Source organism: Salmo salar, chromosome ssa20 (assembly GCF_905237065.1).
Source record: "Salmo salar chromosome ssa20, Ssal_v3.1, whole genome shotgun sequence".
In the NCBI taxonomy this organism is placed as follows: Eukaryota; Metazoa; Chordata; class Actinopteri; order Salmoniformes; family Salmonidae; genus Salmo; species Salmo salar.
In genome coordinates, this window is record NC_059461.1 from 8,216,721 (window position 1) to 8,232,279 (window position 15,559).

The window sequence follows — 15,559 nt, forward strand, 5'->3', positions numbered from 1 at the left end:
TCAACAGGTTTATTTGACTTATTTGACTTTGAGTATTGTTTTGTAGGGTGAACATTAAACTCGAGTTATTTACGGTGGATGCACGCCTGCTTTTGTAATAACATCAGCTGTTTAACCAAACTTGTTATTTGGCTGACTGCCACTCTCTACCTTGTTCCATAAGGCGGAAGGAGGGGGCTGAAAAAATTCTGCGCATGCTCTATAGGTTGTTTTTCACAAAATCATCGCTTAAAGTGAGCTGAGCGACGAAAGTTCCTTGTCTTTGACCAGAGACCAACGCGCAGACGGGCGGACGATAACAGCATCCACTGCTGTTATTAAGCCTTTACATCTAAATGAACTGTTGTCAAAGAGAGCCCTGATCATGCCCACTGCTTTTGCAGGGCAAAGATATTGATCGGCGTTAAAATACAGATTTTGTTTCTTATGAGATTATTTTTCATATACTTTCATTTTTCGGTAGGCTACCTGTATATTTTTTTTCACCATGGTGCTAGGAAAGGTGAAGAGCTTCATCGTTAGCTACGACTGTCTCAATGACAGCAATGTCCCCGTTTTCGCAAGTGGGGACTCGGTCTCAGGGAGGGTGATCATCGAAGTCACTGGAGAAATCCGTGTGAAATCTCTTAAAATTCATGCAAAAGGATTTGCAAAAGTTCGTTGGACTGAATCGCGAAATGCTGGCTCCAACACTGCCTATACGCAAAATTACACTGAAGAAGTAGAATATCTAAACCATAGAGACATCCTAATTGGACATGAAAGAGGTAAGAATATACAACCTTATTTGTAGCTAAAGAAATAACTTTGTTATTGACGTGCTCTGTGTAGGCTAGTCATGGGGGCTCTTGAGATTCCATACAGAGAATGCTGTTGTGCTGTCAACCTATACTATAGGCTAACAATGAACACAATTGAATGTATAACATAGGAAGGTTTGGGGAAGATCTATGAAGCACCTCACAACAGTACCTTTTATTTGGTTTAATACTGGCTATACAGCCGTCTATAAAACATAATGTGTTATAGACGGCTGTATAGCCAGTTTTATGTAGGATGTCTTGAGACATGTCAACTACAGTATTATTCAATGAATTTTTTTATATTTAACATATGGGAATTTATTTAAGCATGATACTTCATAATCATGTTGGCATATAGCCTACATCATTCTAAAGTGTATCTTTAGCCTATCAAGTTGGCTGTCGGCTGCATAGTGAATGGGAGTCCTCTCTATCCTTCCTTCATTTTAGCCTCTATAACAATTCTATGAATTACAATATTTTCTCAAACGCAGTTCATAAAGGTGCATAGCAGTCTGTTTACCCCCCCCAAAAAAATAGTTATCGAGCGATCATGTAAAGTTTAACGTTGTAGCTATTCTTAAGTTTCCACCATTGTTCAAAGCTGGTTCAATCCTGTTCAGAAACTGGTTGTGTGGGGTGAAGGGACTGGGCTTTCTCTCCGTTGATTGGCTGAAGTGCTCATGTGTCTTCAAATGACCTCATGCTTTTGCAGAAAATGACAGAAAGAAAAAAAAGTCGGCAACTTTGTGTCCGACCTGTCAGCACAATTGTTACAAAGTCGCATGAAAAGAAATTGTATTCGTTCCATTTAGCCTATTCTATTATGCTTGTATCTAGTGATTAGTGCTAGCCTACTGTGTGTAGCATAATGAATGGTGCATAACAAGGCCTGCAATTGCCTATGAACTAGAAATTGGAATAAATCAATTGGATTATCTGAAGGCATAACAATTTAGCCTATTTGCGGGATAATAAATGTAGGCTACTACTTTTTGTTCACTTCAAAATTACACATCACTGAAACTTGGTAGTCCTTGTTAGCTTGTTCCTTTGGTAGTAGATCTTTCAGCTGATTGGATAGAAAGGTCAGTCCGAGAATTGAAGTAGCTTCATTTAATGTGGGGTGGGGATTTATGCCATCAAGTATTTTGTACAGTGTTGCCCCAATGTATAACTTAGTTACCTTTTCCTTGTTACTGGCTGTGATTGAATGTTTCTTGATGGTGAAAATAATGTATTTGATCTATGTATGGGGAATTAATGTATGCATGTTGCTAATGTTTTTATATCGATTGTTGAATAGTTTAAGTTTCTTGAAATGGTCAAAGCCTTACTATGTGTCTCCATTGCAATCATGTATGCAGTTAAGGGTATCCGTGGCACTTAATAAAGGTTTTAAGTAATATCATTTGCTTCTTTGTCTGTCCTCTTTTTCAATAACTGTGTGTGTTCCTCTATTCTATCCGTTGCAATATTTTCTGACGTGTAATATTGAGTGAGTGAAATCTCTCTGGTACATGGTGCAGTACACGCGTCAGGTCTTGAGAGGGCTGTGCCTGATAGTGAGCACGTTTGGTTGAGCGACTGACTGAACGCCGCACAGAGTGAATGCGTTATGAGAGAGCCGGCTTGGGGAAGCTGCTCGCTCCGGTTTAGGCCGGTCCTCTCCTGCTCCAGTCTGCTTTTGAGTGACAGTTCGGCAGTTGTTTACCACGACTCTGCCGCTGCTTAAGGCCGGGAGGGAGCGCTGAGCTGGCAGAAACCGAGCTCCCGCTCCATAACGCCTAACTTTTAAATAATACACAGCAGGGTAGACTTTATGTAAAGAGGAAAAAAAAAAATCTACATTTTCTTACAGACCATATAATGCTTAATAACGCAACGCCCCCCCCCCCCCTCCGCCTATTACACAAGAATAATACATAATGTGAGAAGTAATTATTAGATTCTCTATTTTACAGTTAATTGGGACAGATTATATCACTTATGTGCTTTTATAAAAACAATATTTTAATTTCAATACTGATTTAAACAATGTGTCAAAGGATTCTTGTTCAATAATGAAAGCATTTTTTTTATATATAGAGATGGGTAAATATGTGTTTCCAGAAGGGTCAAAAGGATCTTTAATCACAGAGATCATAATTTCACATTTGTCATTTTTTTCTTCTTCTCATCATTGTCATTACAAGCTGTGCCTTCCTGGTGTCCAAAAATAAAAAATGATAATAATTATGAAATGAAGTTCTATTGTGCTCTGTTCCTCTCTGTTGTGGTGGTATTGTTTTATGTCTGTGTTCTGATACGTAGGTGACATCGTACTGTATATTTTCCAGGTATGGTATACGTGTTGGAATATTGTCCCTCTCTTGTTTCAGATGATGACAACTCAGAAGAAGGACTCACCACTATCCATTCAGGAAGACATGAGTATGCATTCAGCCTTGAGCTTCCACAGATGTAAGTATCTCCTCTTTACCTATCAAAAGACAGATTTTTCTTTTTTAAGGACAAATACTTCTATTAAATATCCTTATGTCTGTCCTTAGTTGAAGGTTTGAAATAGCGTCTGGCTTTGTTCTCCTGAAATGACCTGTTTTTGCCCCCCCTTGTCTCTCTCTCTGTCCCCTCTCAGACCCCTGGCTACCTCGTTCGAAGGGAAACATGGCAGTGTGCGCTACTGGGTGAAGGCCGAGCTACACAGGCCATGGCTTCTGCCCATGAAGACCAAGAAAGAATTCACAGTCTTCGAACACATCGACATCAACACTCCCTTACTGCTGGTGAGCTTAAGGATCTTTCTCCTGTACAGTGTTTGTATGTGTAGTAGACTATAGGCACTTCCTTGGTTACCCCTAATCTCTTCAGGGTCTTTAGAATTGTTCAATGGTTCATTTGGCAACGGCGATCGAGTTTCATTGGCAGCCAAGAGAGTGACTTAAAGGCAGAAGTATGACGAATTCCTAGCCACAATCGTTGCCTAAATATAGAAAGAATTAGCCAGTACCAGCACTCAGGCCCCTTACTTTTCATTCGTTGTAATCTGATTTGGTGTGGTGGCTGCCAGTGCCTATTATTGTGGTCGCAGAATGTGCTTGTCCCACTTGTTGTTGTTGTTGATATTGTTGTACCAACTGACACAAAGCACAGAGGACACCAGTGGACATTGGTTGTGAAAAACACGATTTCGCCATACCTAACAGATTATTTCCTGATCAGTAGAGAAATTATGACATACAGCACATGGTTAAAATGAAGTGATGATGTTGATTTATGTGTGTGTGAAATTGTGTGTGAAATTACTGCTGAGTGGGAAATTATTTTAAATATTGTTTGTCTGTGACAGCCACTTGCTGTCTAAACATGCCTGCACAAGGTGCAGTTTCTGCCAGGGGGCCAATAACATGTATTTTCCCCCTAGGGATGATTGGGTAGAGGAATAAAGAATTTTCCAAACACTTACGTTTCCTTGTTTTCGCTCTCTGTTTCAGTCGCCCCAGGCAGGCACGAAAGACAAGACTTTATGCTGCTGGTTCTGCACCTCAGGTCCAATCTCCTTAAGTGCCAAAATCGAAAGGAAGGGTTATACCCCAGGTAAGAGGAACACCCCGACTCATTGTCACTCTTATTGATTAGTCATTTGGCACTCTTGTAGATTAATGACTGTAGACGACTGCCTTATTATGTTTGATGCCATCTCAATCCAATGATCCTTTAACTGATTTAACTAAACCCCTTCTATCTTGTCTTTGCAGGAGAGTCTATTCAGATCTTCGCCGAAATTGAGAATTGCTCGTCTCGCATGGTCGTGCCAAAGGCTGCCATTTACCAAACACAGACCTTCTACGCCAAAGGGAAAATGAAGGAGGTCAAACAGCTGGTGGCCAACCTCCGAGGAGAGTCGTTGTCCTCGGGCAAGACGGAGACGTGGAGTGGCAAAATGCTGAAGATCCCCCCCATCTCTCCCTCCATCTTGGACTGCAGCATCATCCGAGTGGAGTATTCTCTCATGGTTAGTACAGCAACTGCCCTGGAGAGACCATCTCTTTCTCGCTCTGACATTTGTAAACCAATTCAAACAGGTTGAGAGAAATCTGTAGCTGTCATCCATATAAATATGGAGTATAGTGTGCTGTAAAATGAGAATATGCGTCATTAGGATCCACATTGGTACTAGGCACATTTTGAATAGGTTTCTTGAGTGGTTCCTAGAAAGCTCTCTATGGTTCCCATAAAGGCCTGTGACCTAGGCAGTCATGGCAAAGACACTCCCATTATACCTTGTGTTCTCTCCATACGCAGTTAAGAGGATCAGTCTAGAATATTAGTGGCAACACCTGTCTTAGTGGTGCTAATGATCTCTTTACCCTGTCATCGGGACTGCCCCTTGCCTAAGTCTTAACACTGTTGAACACACAGGTTTGTTGTTCATTGAAGGTGGGCCTTCAGTTCTAACCCTCAGTTGTGTGCTGCTTACCCTCTCCAGGTGTACGTGGACATCCCCGGAGCTATGAACCTGTCTCTGAACCTGCCACTGGTCATCGGCACTATCCCACTGCACCCCTTCGGCAGCCGCACCTCCAGTGTCAGCAGCCAGTGCAGCATGACCATGAGCTGGCTAGGCATGGCCCTGCCAGAGCGTCCTGAAGCCCCACCAAGCTATTCAGAGATTGTGACAGAGGAGCAGAGACGGAGCCTGGAGGTGACCTCAGCCAGGGATGAGTTCGAGGGACCACTCTTTGCCTATATCCAGGAGTTCCGCTTCCAGCCCCCTCCACTCTACTCAGAGGTATGCATCAGCACAGCGTACACCCTCGACTTTTACACACTGCAGTAAGTGATCATACTAAAGTCTGGTAGCCAAGAGGTCTTGGTCTTTTCGTTAAAGCAGTGTTTCCTCCTCTTCCTCTAGATTGATCCCAATCCTGATCAAGCCAGCCGGACGGAGGAGCGGAGACCTGACACTTGTCCATCACGTTGAAGGAAACACAGAGCCCTGCCCGGAGAAGTTTGGGGCGTTTCTAGTCAACTCTGTTTTTGTATTTTTCCCCGGTGACAGCGTTCGCACTCCGCCGTCAACGTCGAGAGGAAAAAAAACAAACAAACAAATACCACAGGTGAACAAAGCCCTGCCCCCTCCCACAGAGAAAGGCACAGGAAGTCTGCCTTCCTGTCAGCCTGCCTGGCTGGGGAAAGGCCGGTCGAACATCAACCTAACCTGTGAGGGGGAGGGGGAAAAAAATCTTTAGTGGAGACAGCCTTGGTGGAGTGAGTGATGACACGCCAGGGCCATGTCTGCCTATGGCTCTTAATCGCCTGCTTTTTTTCTGTAACCACTGCACTTGCGGACATGGCTTTCACATAGAGCAGAACTATCATGTCGAGACCTGAGCAGAAAAAAAGAAAAACAGGAAGAAGAGAATACAATATAACCACCACTGTCTGAAGCGCTCAGCAGAAGTCAGCAACGGAGCAAAGACTAGCCTCCTCCTGCCTCATTTGGGATTTTTGCACATGTTATTCTTTGCTTGAGTTGTGTGGCTCCATTTTAAGAAGAAAAAATAATCACTAATTGTTTTTTTTCTGCCTAGTAACATGCTGGACTAAAGAGACTGCAAGCTTAACTCATAAACTCCTTATCCGCACAACTTCGAACAACGCAGAGAACATATTTGGACAAAGACAATGCACTGACCGTGTTTAAGCTGTTTTAAGATGTTATTTTTCCTTATTACATTTCCTTAATGACTTGTAGACTGGACTTGAATGCAGTAGCACACTCTCCATCCAAAAGCTCTTTTTCGATATTGCCTCCTCAGTTTGGTTCAAAGTGTGGCATCCTTTTTTCTGGTTCTGTACTATGTTCTACCCTTTGATTTAGTTCCAAACTTAGAATGCCTTTTATGCCAAGCATTGTTTGCTTCGTGTTTATGTTGTGCTTGTTCTGGAGTACAGGAGCCGCAGGCTAGAGCTTGCCACTCAAGTATAGCATGAAACACAGAGAATTTTGTGTATGTGCGTGTGTGTGAGATGGAAAGAGTGGGACATATCAGAATTCGCACACTCTGTGTCTGCAGCCCCTCTATTCATAGCACAGAGGCATACATACTGCCTAAAAAAAAGCACTGTCTCAGGTGATCTTCTCACTTGCCAAACGGTTGAAAAAGAAAATGTTTTGTTTTAATTGTACTGTTTGAAATAGTGAAAGGAGGATTTCTTAAAAAAATAAATTTAAAAAAAAGTATATTACCATAACAAGAGAGAAGAGACATACACACAGAGCAGCAATGCAGCTTTCCAAAATGAACGACATTCCCTTTTTGCCATCGCTGCACTTGCCGTCTTCATTCACCAACTGTTTTATTTTCCAGACCAGTGAAGCCTGAAATGCTAGAATGATATATAATAAAAATAAAAAAAGTAAGACTACATGATATGATCTGCTTCAAATAATGGGGCAGACGAAACCCAGCCTGGCTAAATGTTGGGGAAGAATTGGCCGTTGCTAAAGCTCCACTCAAACTGGCCAGAACAAGTAGTGGTAGGTTGAAATGAGTAATACATTGGTTTTCAAACTCATTCAACACCTAGACCAGTAATAGTGGAGATTTGGCATCGTCTTAAACATGAGGCACTTTTTTTGATAAGGAAAACATTTTAAAATTGCATTGACAGTGAAGGTCTGTAAAAAGTTGGGTATCCACATCATTTCCTGATGAGACATTTAGTCAAGCAGTGTTGTGTTGGACATAAATGCATTATTTCATCTTCTAAGACGTTTTTTGAAAGTTTACAGTTATAATTAGTTGACAAGTTTGTACGTGTGTGTGTGTGTGCTCTGTTTAGATCTAGCTAGCAACTATAAGAATACTGCTTACAGTGACAGACAAACTTCGAATTAAAGTGATCTTATCTTGGTGGCCTTGACACAGAACTGACATAATTATGATGCTTCATTATCAAGTGTCGATATAATTTACAACCTTACTCTTTTAGCTATTTTCTTTTCTTTGTATGTGTGATTAGTCCTTTCATGCTTTTCAAAGGGACAAAAAGGGAAGAAAAAAAAGTTCCTTTTTAAAGAAATTGTTTTAAAAAAAACAAAAATGACGATCCCTGGACAAGCCTCTTTTGTGTGTTTTTCTGAATGCGTTTAGTGATGACTGGGCTAGTTTATGTACTTGGGCATTGATGGTTTGTTATCCAGTCAGACAACCCCGTTTCTACTCACCTTTCAGCTTCAGGGAACAGCTGTGGATCAGCAACCCTCCCTTCCCACTGAGAACGAATTAGCTTACAAATGGAATAGACCGCTATTCTAAGATAAAATCACTTTTGTTTTTGTTTTTTTCAATTTTTATCTTGGGGAATATGTATCAAGCTAAAATACAAATGAATAAGCTTAAATCTGTTTCAGGTTGGTCAATTCTATAGTCCATTGTTCGGGCCTCAGTCTAGTCCAGTTTTTCAAAGCTAAATTCCTGACTTACTAAAGTGAGGAATCAAAATGTTAGAAATGGGAGAGTGCATCTGAAATGTTTTAGAAACAAAGTGCAATATTACTCATTTGAATTAGTTTCATTCACTATTTGTATGTCTAATTTCTTCTTTTGTCTTTTTATAGTTTCTTAATCACGATCATATATAGATATTGTATGAATGTCCTGAATGATTGTAACCTTCTGTCTAGTATTTCTTTTGAGTTTAATAAACTTTTTGTTAAAAATTGACGTTGTTGTGAGAATCAGTCATTTCTTCTTGATGAGACCTAATTAAACTTTCAGCATATGGGTTTTAAATCTGATAACTTAGATCAAATCAAATCAAATCAAATTTATTTTTATATAGCCCTTCGTACATCAGCTGATATTCTCAAAGTGCTGTACAGAAACCCAGCCTAAAACCCCAAACAGCAAGCAAAGCATGTGAAAGAAGCACGGTGGCTAGGAAAAACTCCCTAGGAAAAACTCCCTAGAAAGGCCAAAAACCTAGGAAGAAACCTAGAGAGGAACCAGGCTATGAGGGGTGGCCAGTCCTCTTCTGGCTGTGCAGGGTGGATATTATAACAGAACATGGTCAAAATGTTAAAATGTTAAAATGTTCATAAATGACCAGCATGGTCAAATAATAATAATCATAGTAGTTGTCGAGGGTGCAACAAGCACGTCCGGTGAACAGGTCAGGGTTCCATAGCCGCAGGCAGAACAGTTGAAACTGGAGCAGCAGCACGGCCAGGTGAACTGGGGACAGTAAGGAGTCATCATACCAGGTAGTCCTGAGGCATGGTCCTAGGGCTCAGGTCCTCCGAGAGAAAGACAGAAAGAGAGAAAGAGAGAATTAGAGAGAGCATATTTAAATACACACAGGACACCGGATAAGACAAGAGAAATACTCCAGATGTAACAGACTGACCCTAGCCCCCGACACATAAACTACTGCAGCATAAATACTGGAGGCTGAGACAGGAGGGATCAGAAGACACTGTGGCCCCATCCGATGATACCCCGGACAGGGCCAAACAGGCAGGATATAACCCCACCCACTTTGCCAAAGCACAGCCCCCACACCACTAGAGGGATGTCTCCAACCACCAACTTACCGTCCTAAGACAAGGCCGAGTATAGCCCACAACGATCTCCGCCATGGCACAACCCAAGGGGGGGGGGCACCAACCCAGACAGGAAGACCACGTCAGTGACTCAACCCACTCAAGTGACGCACCCCTCCCATGGACGGCATGGAAGAACACCAGTAGGCCAGTGACTCAGCCTCTGTAAAAGGGTTAGAGGCAGAGAATCCCAGTGGAAAGAGGGGAACCGGCAAGGCAGAGACAGCAAGGGCGGTTCGTTGCTCCAGCCTTTCCGTTCACCTTCACACTCCTGGGCCAGACTATACTTAATCATAGGACCTACTGAAGAGATAAGTCTTCAGTAAAGACTTAAAGGTTGAGACTGAGTCTGCGTCTCTCACATTGGTAGGCAGACCATTCCATAAAAATGGAGCTCTATAGGAGAAAGCCCTACCTCCAGCCGTTTGCTTAGAAATTCTAGGGACAATTAGGAGGCCTGCGTCTTGTGACCGTAGCGTACGTGTAGGTTTGTACGGCAGGACCAAATCGGAAAGATAGGTAGGAGCAAGCCCATGTAATGCTTTGTAGGTTAGCAGTAAAACCTTGAAATCAGCCCTTGCCTTAACAGGAAGCCAGTGTAGGGAGGCTAACACTGGAGTAATATGATCAAATTTTTTGGTTCTAGTCAGGATTCTAGCAGCCGTATTTAGCACTAACTGAAGTTTATTTAGTGCTTTATCCGGGTAGCCGGAAAGTAGAGCATTGCAGTAGTCCAGCCTAGAAGTAACAAAAGCATGGATTAATTTTTCTGCGTCATTTTTGGACAGAAAATTTCTGATTTTTGCAATGTTACGTAGATGGAAAAAAGCTGTCCTTGAAACAGTCTTGATATGTTCTTCAAAAGAGAGATCAGGGTCCAGAGTAACACCCGAGGTCCTTCACAGTTTTATTTGAGACGACTGTACAACCATCCAGATTAATTGTCAGATTCAACAGAAGATCTCTTTGTTTCTTGGGACCTAGAACAAGCATCTCTGTTTTGTCCGAGTTTAAAAGTAGAAAGTTTGCAGCCATCCACTTCTTTATGTCTGAAACACAGGCTTCTAGCGAGGGCAATTTTGGGGCTTCACCATGTTTCATTGAAATGTGTGTCGTCCGCATAGCAGTGAAATTTAACATTATGTTTTCGAATGACATCCCCAAGAGGTAAAATATATAGTGAAAACAATAGTGGTCCTAAAACGGAACCTTGAGGAACACCGAAATTTACAATTGATTTGTCAGAGGACAAACCATTCACAGAGACAAACTGATATCTTTCCGACAGATAAGATCTAAACCAGGCCAGAACTTGTCCATGTAGACCAATTTGGGTTTCCAATCTCTCCAAAAGAATGTGGTGATCGATGGTATCAAAAGCGGCACTAAGATCTAGGAGCACGAGGACAGATGCAGAGCCTCGGTCTGACGTCATTAAAAGGTCATTTACCACCTTCACAAGTGCAGTCTCAGTGCTATGATGGGGTCTAAAACCAGACTGAAGCGTTTCGTATACATTGTTTGTCTTCAGGAAGGCAGTCAGTTGCTGTGCAACAGCTTTTTCTAAAATTTTGGAGAGGAATGGAAGATTCGATATAGGCCGATAGTTTTTTATAATTTCTGGATCAAGATTCGGCTTTTTCAAGAGAGGCTTTATTACTGCCACTTTTAGTGAGCTTGGTACACATCCGGTGGATAGAGAGCCGTTTATTATGTTCAACATAGGAGGGCCAAGCACAGGAAGCAGCTCTTTCAGTAGTTTAGTTGGAATAGGGTCCAGTATGCAGCTTGAGGGTTTGGAGGCCATGATTATTTTCATCATTGCGTCAAGAGATATAGTACTAAAACACTTTAGTATCTCCCTTGATCCTAGGTCCTGGCAGAGTTGTGCAGACTCAGGACAATGGAGCTTTGGAGGAATACCCAGATTTAAAGAGGAGTCTGTAATTTGCTAGATCAGGTAAGTTATCTGAAATCAATTTAGTTAGGCTCATCCAACCATAGACTATATAAAGATGAAGTGCTCAATATCAGTACAGCAGTCCCACATTTTGAAAGAAAGCAAGGCATCACTAACACGGTCACTACACACGCAACCCAAGCTTCCATAGCTAGTGCAACAGCGCCTCTGCTGGTTGTTCCTAAAAACAGACTTCACTACACTGGAGCCACTATTTCAATTTTATAGTGTGAGCCTGACACAAGACTTGGGGCCCGAATCAATCCGTATGTTGAAGTTCAGCGCTATAGCGCAATTGAAATGTAAAGGTAATTTCCGATTGAGCCGACATATGCAACATTTACCGTGAATGCAGTCTCTGCCAATGCGGGAACATTGCCTTGAAATTTCAATTGCTGTTCAGCGCTACGGATTGAATAGAGCCCTTGGTAGTGGTTTCCTAGAAAGAAATGTCAAGCAAATAGCTATAAACAATCCAAAATAAATAAGGAATGCCAATACAGGCATGACGGTTATATCCACATGTACATGGTTTTACTTGTCTTGGTCAAAGTTGTGTATGTTACTGTAAAGTGAGCTTGCTGTAAGGCCTCCCAACCCAAAACAGAAGTTATATACACCCAACTTATATCCATGTTATAGAGCTGAACAGCTGACAAGCTGCCTTTTAAAGGCATTTTTCTTGACGTTTGCATTCACTGTAAATTACCTTTAAAAGTCCAATTCGAAGCGTGGCTCTATAATGTGCCTTGGATTGAATCCCGGCCTTACTCTAGTCTAATACAATGTGTTTACTTATAGGGATGTGAAATACTGACGTGGGCTGTATCTTCTAGAGAGACCATGGATGTGTTCTCCTGGCAGGGTATTAGGGTTCAGGGGTCATGCCAAAGCTGATATCTGAGGTGCTGGACACACAGACACCAGGGACACTGACTCCAGTTACTCAATGACATTTCCTCTCAGGGAGCTCCAGGGGTCATGACCTATGTGAAGGTCATAGGTCACTCACAGTGGGTTGAGTACAGAAATTGGACAGGTACAATATGACTGAGAAGTCATGGTGAACCCCCTCTCCAGGAACAGCCGCTGAGACCCAACACGGCTACAGCGGCATGGAAACACGGAAGAACATACAGTGCCTTCAGAAAGTATTCAAACCCCTAGACTTATTCCACGTTTTGTCGTACAGCCTGAATTCAAATTGGAGTAAATCTCCCAAAAATGCTCACCCATCGACACACAATAAAACCCCATAATGACAAAGTGAATACATGTTTTTAGATATTTTTGCACATTTACTGAAAAGGAAATACAGAAATATCTAATTTATATACACTACCGTTCAAAAGTTTGGGGTCACTTACAGTGGATATTTCCTTGTTTTTGAAAGAAAAGTACATTTTTTGTCCATTAAAATAACATCAAAATGATCAGAAACACAGTATAGACATTGTTAATGTTGTGAATGACTATTGTAGCTGGAAACGGCTGATTCTTAATGGAATATCTACATAGGCGTACAGAGGCCCGTTATCAGCAACCATCACTCCTGTGTTCCAAAGGTACATTGTGTTAGCTAATCCAAGTTTATCATTTTAAAAGGCTAATTGATCATTAGAAAACCCTTTTGCAATTATGTTAGCAAAGCTGAAAACTGTTGTCTGATTAAAGAAGCAATAAAACTGGCCTTCTTTAGACTAGTTGAGTATCTGGAGCAGCAGCATTTGTGGTTTCGATTACAGGCTCAAAATGTCCAGAAACAAAGAACTTTCTTCTGAAACTCATCAGTCTATTCTTGTTCTGAGAAACGAAGGCTATTCCATGCGAGACATTGGCAAGAAACTACGCCTATGTAGATATTCAATAAAAAATCTGCTGTTTCCAGCTACAATAGTCATTTACAACATTAACAATGTCTACACTGTGTTTCTGATCAATTTGATGTTATTTAATAGACAAAAAAATAGCTTTTCTTTCAAAAACAAGAACATTTCTAAGTGACCCCAAACTTTTGAACGGTAGTGTAAGTATACAGTTAGAATAACCTTTGGCAGCGATTATAGCTGTGATTCTTTCTGGGTATGTCTTTTAAGAGCTTTGCACACCTGGATTGTACAATATTTGCACATTATTCTTTTTAAACTTCTTAAAGCTCTGCCAAGTTGGTTGTTGATCATTGCTAGACTGTCATTTTCAAGTCTTGTCTTAAACTGTATCTAAGCCACTCAGGAACATTCAATGTTGTATCAGTAAGGTTCTCCAGTGTGTATTTGGCCTTGTGTTTTAGGTTATTGTCCTGCTGAAAGGGGAATTTGTCTCCCAGTGAAAGCAGACTGAACCAGATTTTGCCTGTGCTTAGCTCTATTCCCCAAAAACTCCCTAGTTCTTGCCGATGACAATCATAACCATAACATGATGTAGTCACCACCATGCTTGAAAATATGAAGAGTGATACTCTGTGATGTGTTCTGTTGGATTTGCAACAAATGCTTTGTACTCAGGACATAAAGTTCATTTCTTTGGCACATTTCTTTTGCGGTTTTACTTTAGTGCCTTATTGCAAACAGCATGCATGTTTTGGAATATTTGTATTCTGTACAGGCTTCCTTCTTTTCACTCTGTCAATTAGGTTAGTTTTAAACTCTGTACATATTTTAAAGTCACCATTGGCCTCATGTTGAATTCTCTGAGCGGTTTCCTTCTTCTCCAGCAAGTGAGTTAGGAAGGACGCCTGTATCTTTGTAGTGACTGGATGTATTGATACACCGTTCAAAGTGTAATTAATAACTTCACCATACTCAAAGGGATATTCAATGTCTGATTTTTATTTTATTTTTACCCATCTACCAATAGGTGCCCTTCTTTGCGAGGCATTGGAAAACCTCCCTGGTCTTTGTTGTTGAATATGTTTTTGAAATGCACTGCTCGACTGAGAGATCTTACAGATAAGTGTATATGTGGGGTACAGAGATGGGGTAGTCATTCAAATATCATGTTAAACACTATTATTGCACACAGAGTGAGTGCAACTTATGTGATTTGTTAAGCACATTTTTACTCCTGAACTTATTTAGGTTTTCCATAACAAATGGGTTAAATGCTTATTGAATCAAGACGTTTCAGCTTTTAATTTCTAATTAATTTGTAGAAATGTCAAACATATTATATACTTTCACATTATGGGGTATCGTGTGTACAAGTGACAAGAAAATCTAAATGTAATCAATTTTAAATTCAGGCTGTAACACAACAAAATGTCAATGGGTGTGAACACTTTCTGAAGGCACTGTACAATGCCACGCATGATACAGTATATTGATTCACACTGAATGCTGGGCCATTTCTAACCTTTCTCATCAAGGGGATAGGATGTTAGGTTGAGACTCACCTGGTTGTCTCTGACCATGTTTGATCAGAACAAACTGGGTTGTATTGTTCTTTGAACATGATTTCTTCCAATCAGGCATTGATATCAAAGGATGGCCATAAAATGAAATACAATGGAGGGGTGTTTCTATTCCAATAGCCATTCTACTAACTAACTGTACACATTGTTCATTTCATTCAAACTGTCTTGTACTGAGAAAAATGAAGAAAGACTAATCGATACATTATTTTGTAATAGTTCAGATGAATTCATTAGTATTTTCAATTTGAAGTTGTGTTTGAAATGCCTTCATGGTTGGCATGGGTGAGAGATACATGACCTGTGAGGTAACAAAACGATCAATGTAATACGTAGACAATCCATTGTAATAATTGATTACAAAGCAAGAAGAGGAGTGTAGAATATTAGGCACAATGATGGCATCATTCTGAGCAATGAAAAATGCACTATACTCATGCAAGGCTATTGGCTCTACTCGAGCCTGAGTCAAGTTAACTGGTCATGGCAGTATTTTTTATTACACCCAGCTGCACATAAATCTGGCCTCCAGCAGAACATTTGAAATGATTTTCTGCTCTTCAAAGTATGGATGCTAACCATATTTGACGCATCACTGTCATAGAAGTGCCAGGTAATCGTTCCACGCACATTTCTTTTCCATGATGAGTCAGCGGCCTGCTCAGCTTTGACCTAACACTTTTGTCTCCCTTTGTCCCCCCCCCGGGCCCCGCTCCCCGCTCCCCCTGGCCTGGTCTCTTTGACACTTGTGGGTCTGGCCCTTTGTGCCTGGCTGA

The 15,559-nt window shown here is 41.1% G+C and overlaps 1 protein-coding gene across 1 annotated transcript; it reads left to right on the forward strand.

The window, feature by feature from the left end:
* The first annotated feature begins 239 nt into the window (after window positions 1-239).
* arrdc3a (arrestin domain containing 3a) lies at window positions 240-8,536 on the forward strand. The gene is made up of 7 exons (XM_014160920.2): window positions 240-767; window positions 3,185-3,266; window positions 3,442-3,589; window positions 4,298-4,400; window positions 4,562-4,818; window positions 5,293-5,595; window positions 5,719-8,536. Exons 1-7 carry the CDS (start codon window positions 488-490, stop codon window positions 5,785-5,787), a joined length of 1,242 nt encoding a protein of 413 aa, XP_014016395.1. The 5' UTR covers window positions 240-487; the 3' UTR covers window positions 5,788-8,536.
* The last annotated feature ends 7,023 nt before the right edge of the window (window positions 8,537-15,559 follow it).

Coding starts and splice junctions, on each gene's coding strand:
- arrdc3a (XM_014160920.2), top strand. CDS start 488: ATGGTGCTAGGAAAGGTGAAGAGCTTCATCGTTAGCTACGACTGTCTC. Junction 768..3,184: donor CCTAATTGGACATGAAAGAG/GTAAGAATATAC, acceptor CTCTTGTTTCAG/ATGATGACAACTCAGAAGAA. Junction 4,401..4,561: donor AAGGAAGGGTTATACCCCAG/GTAAGAGGAACA, acceptor TTGTCTTTGCAG/GAGAGTCTATTCAGATCTTC.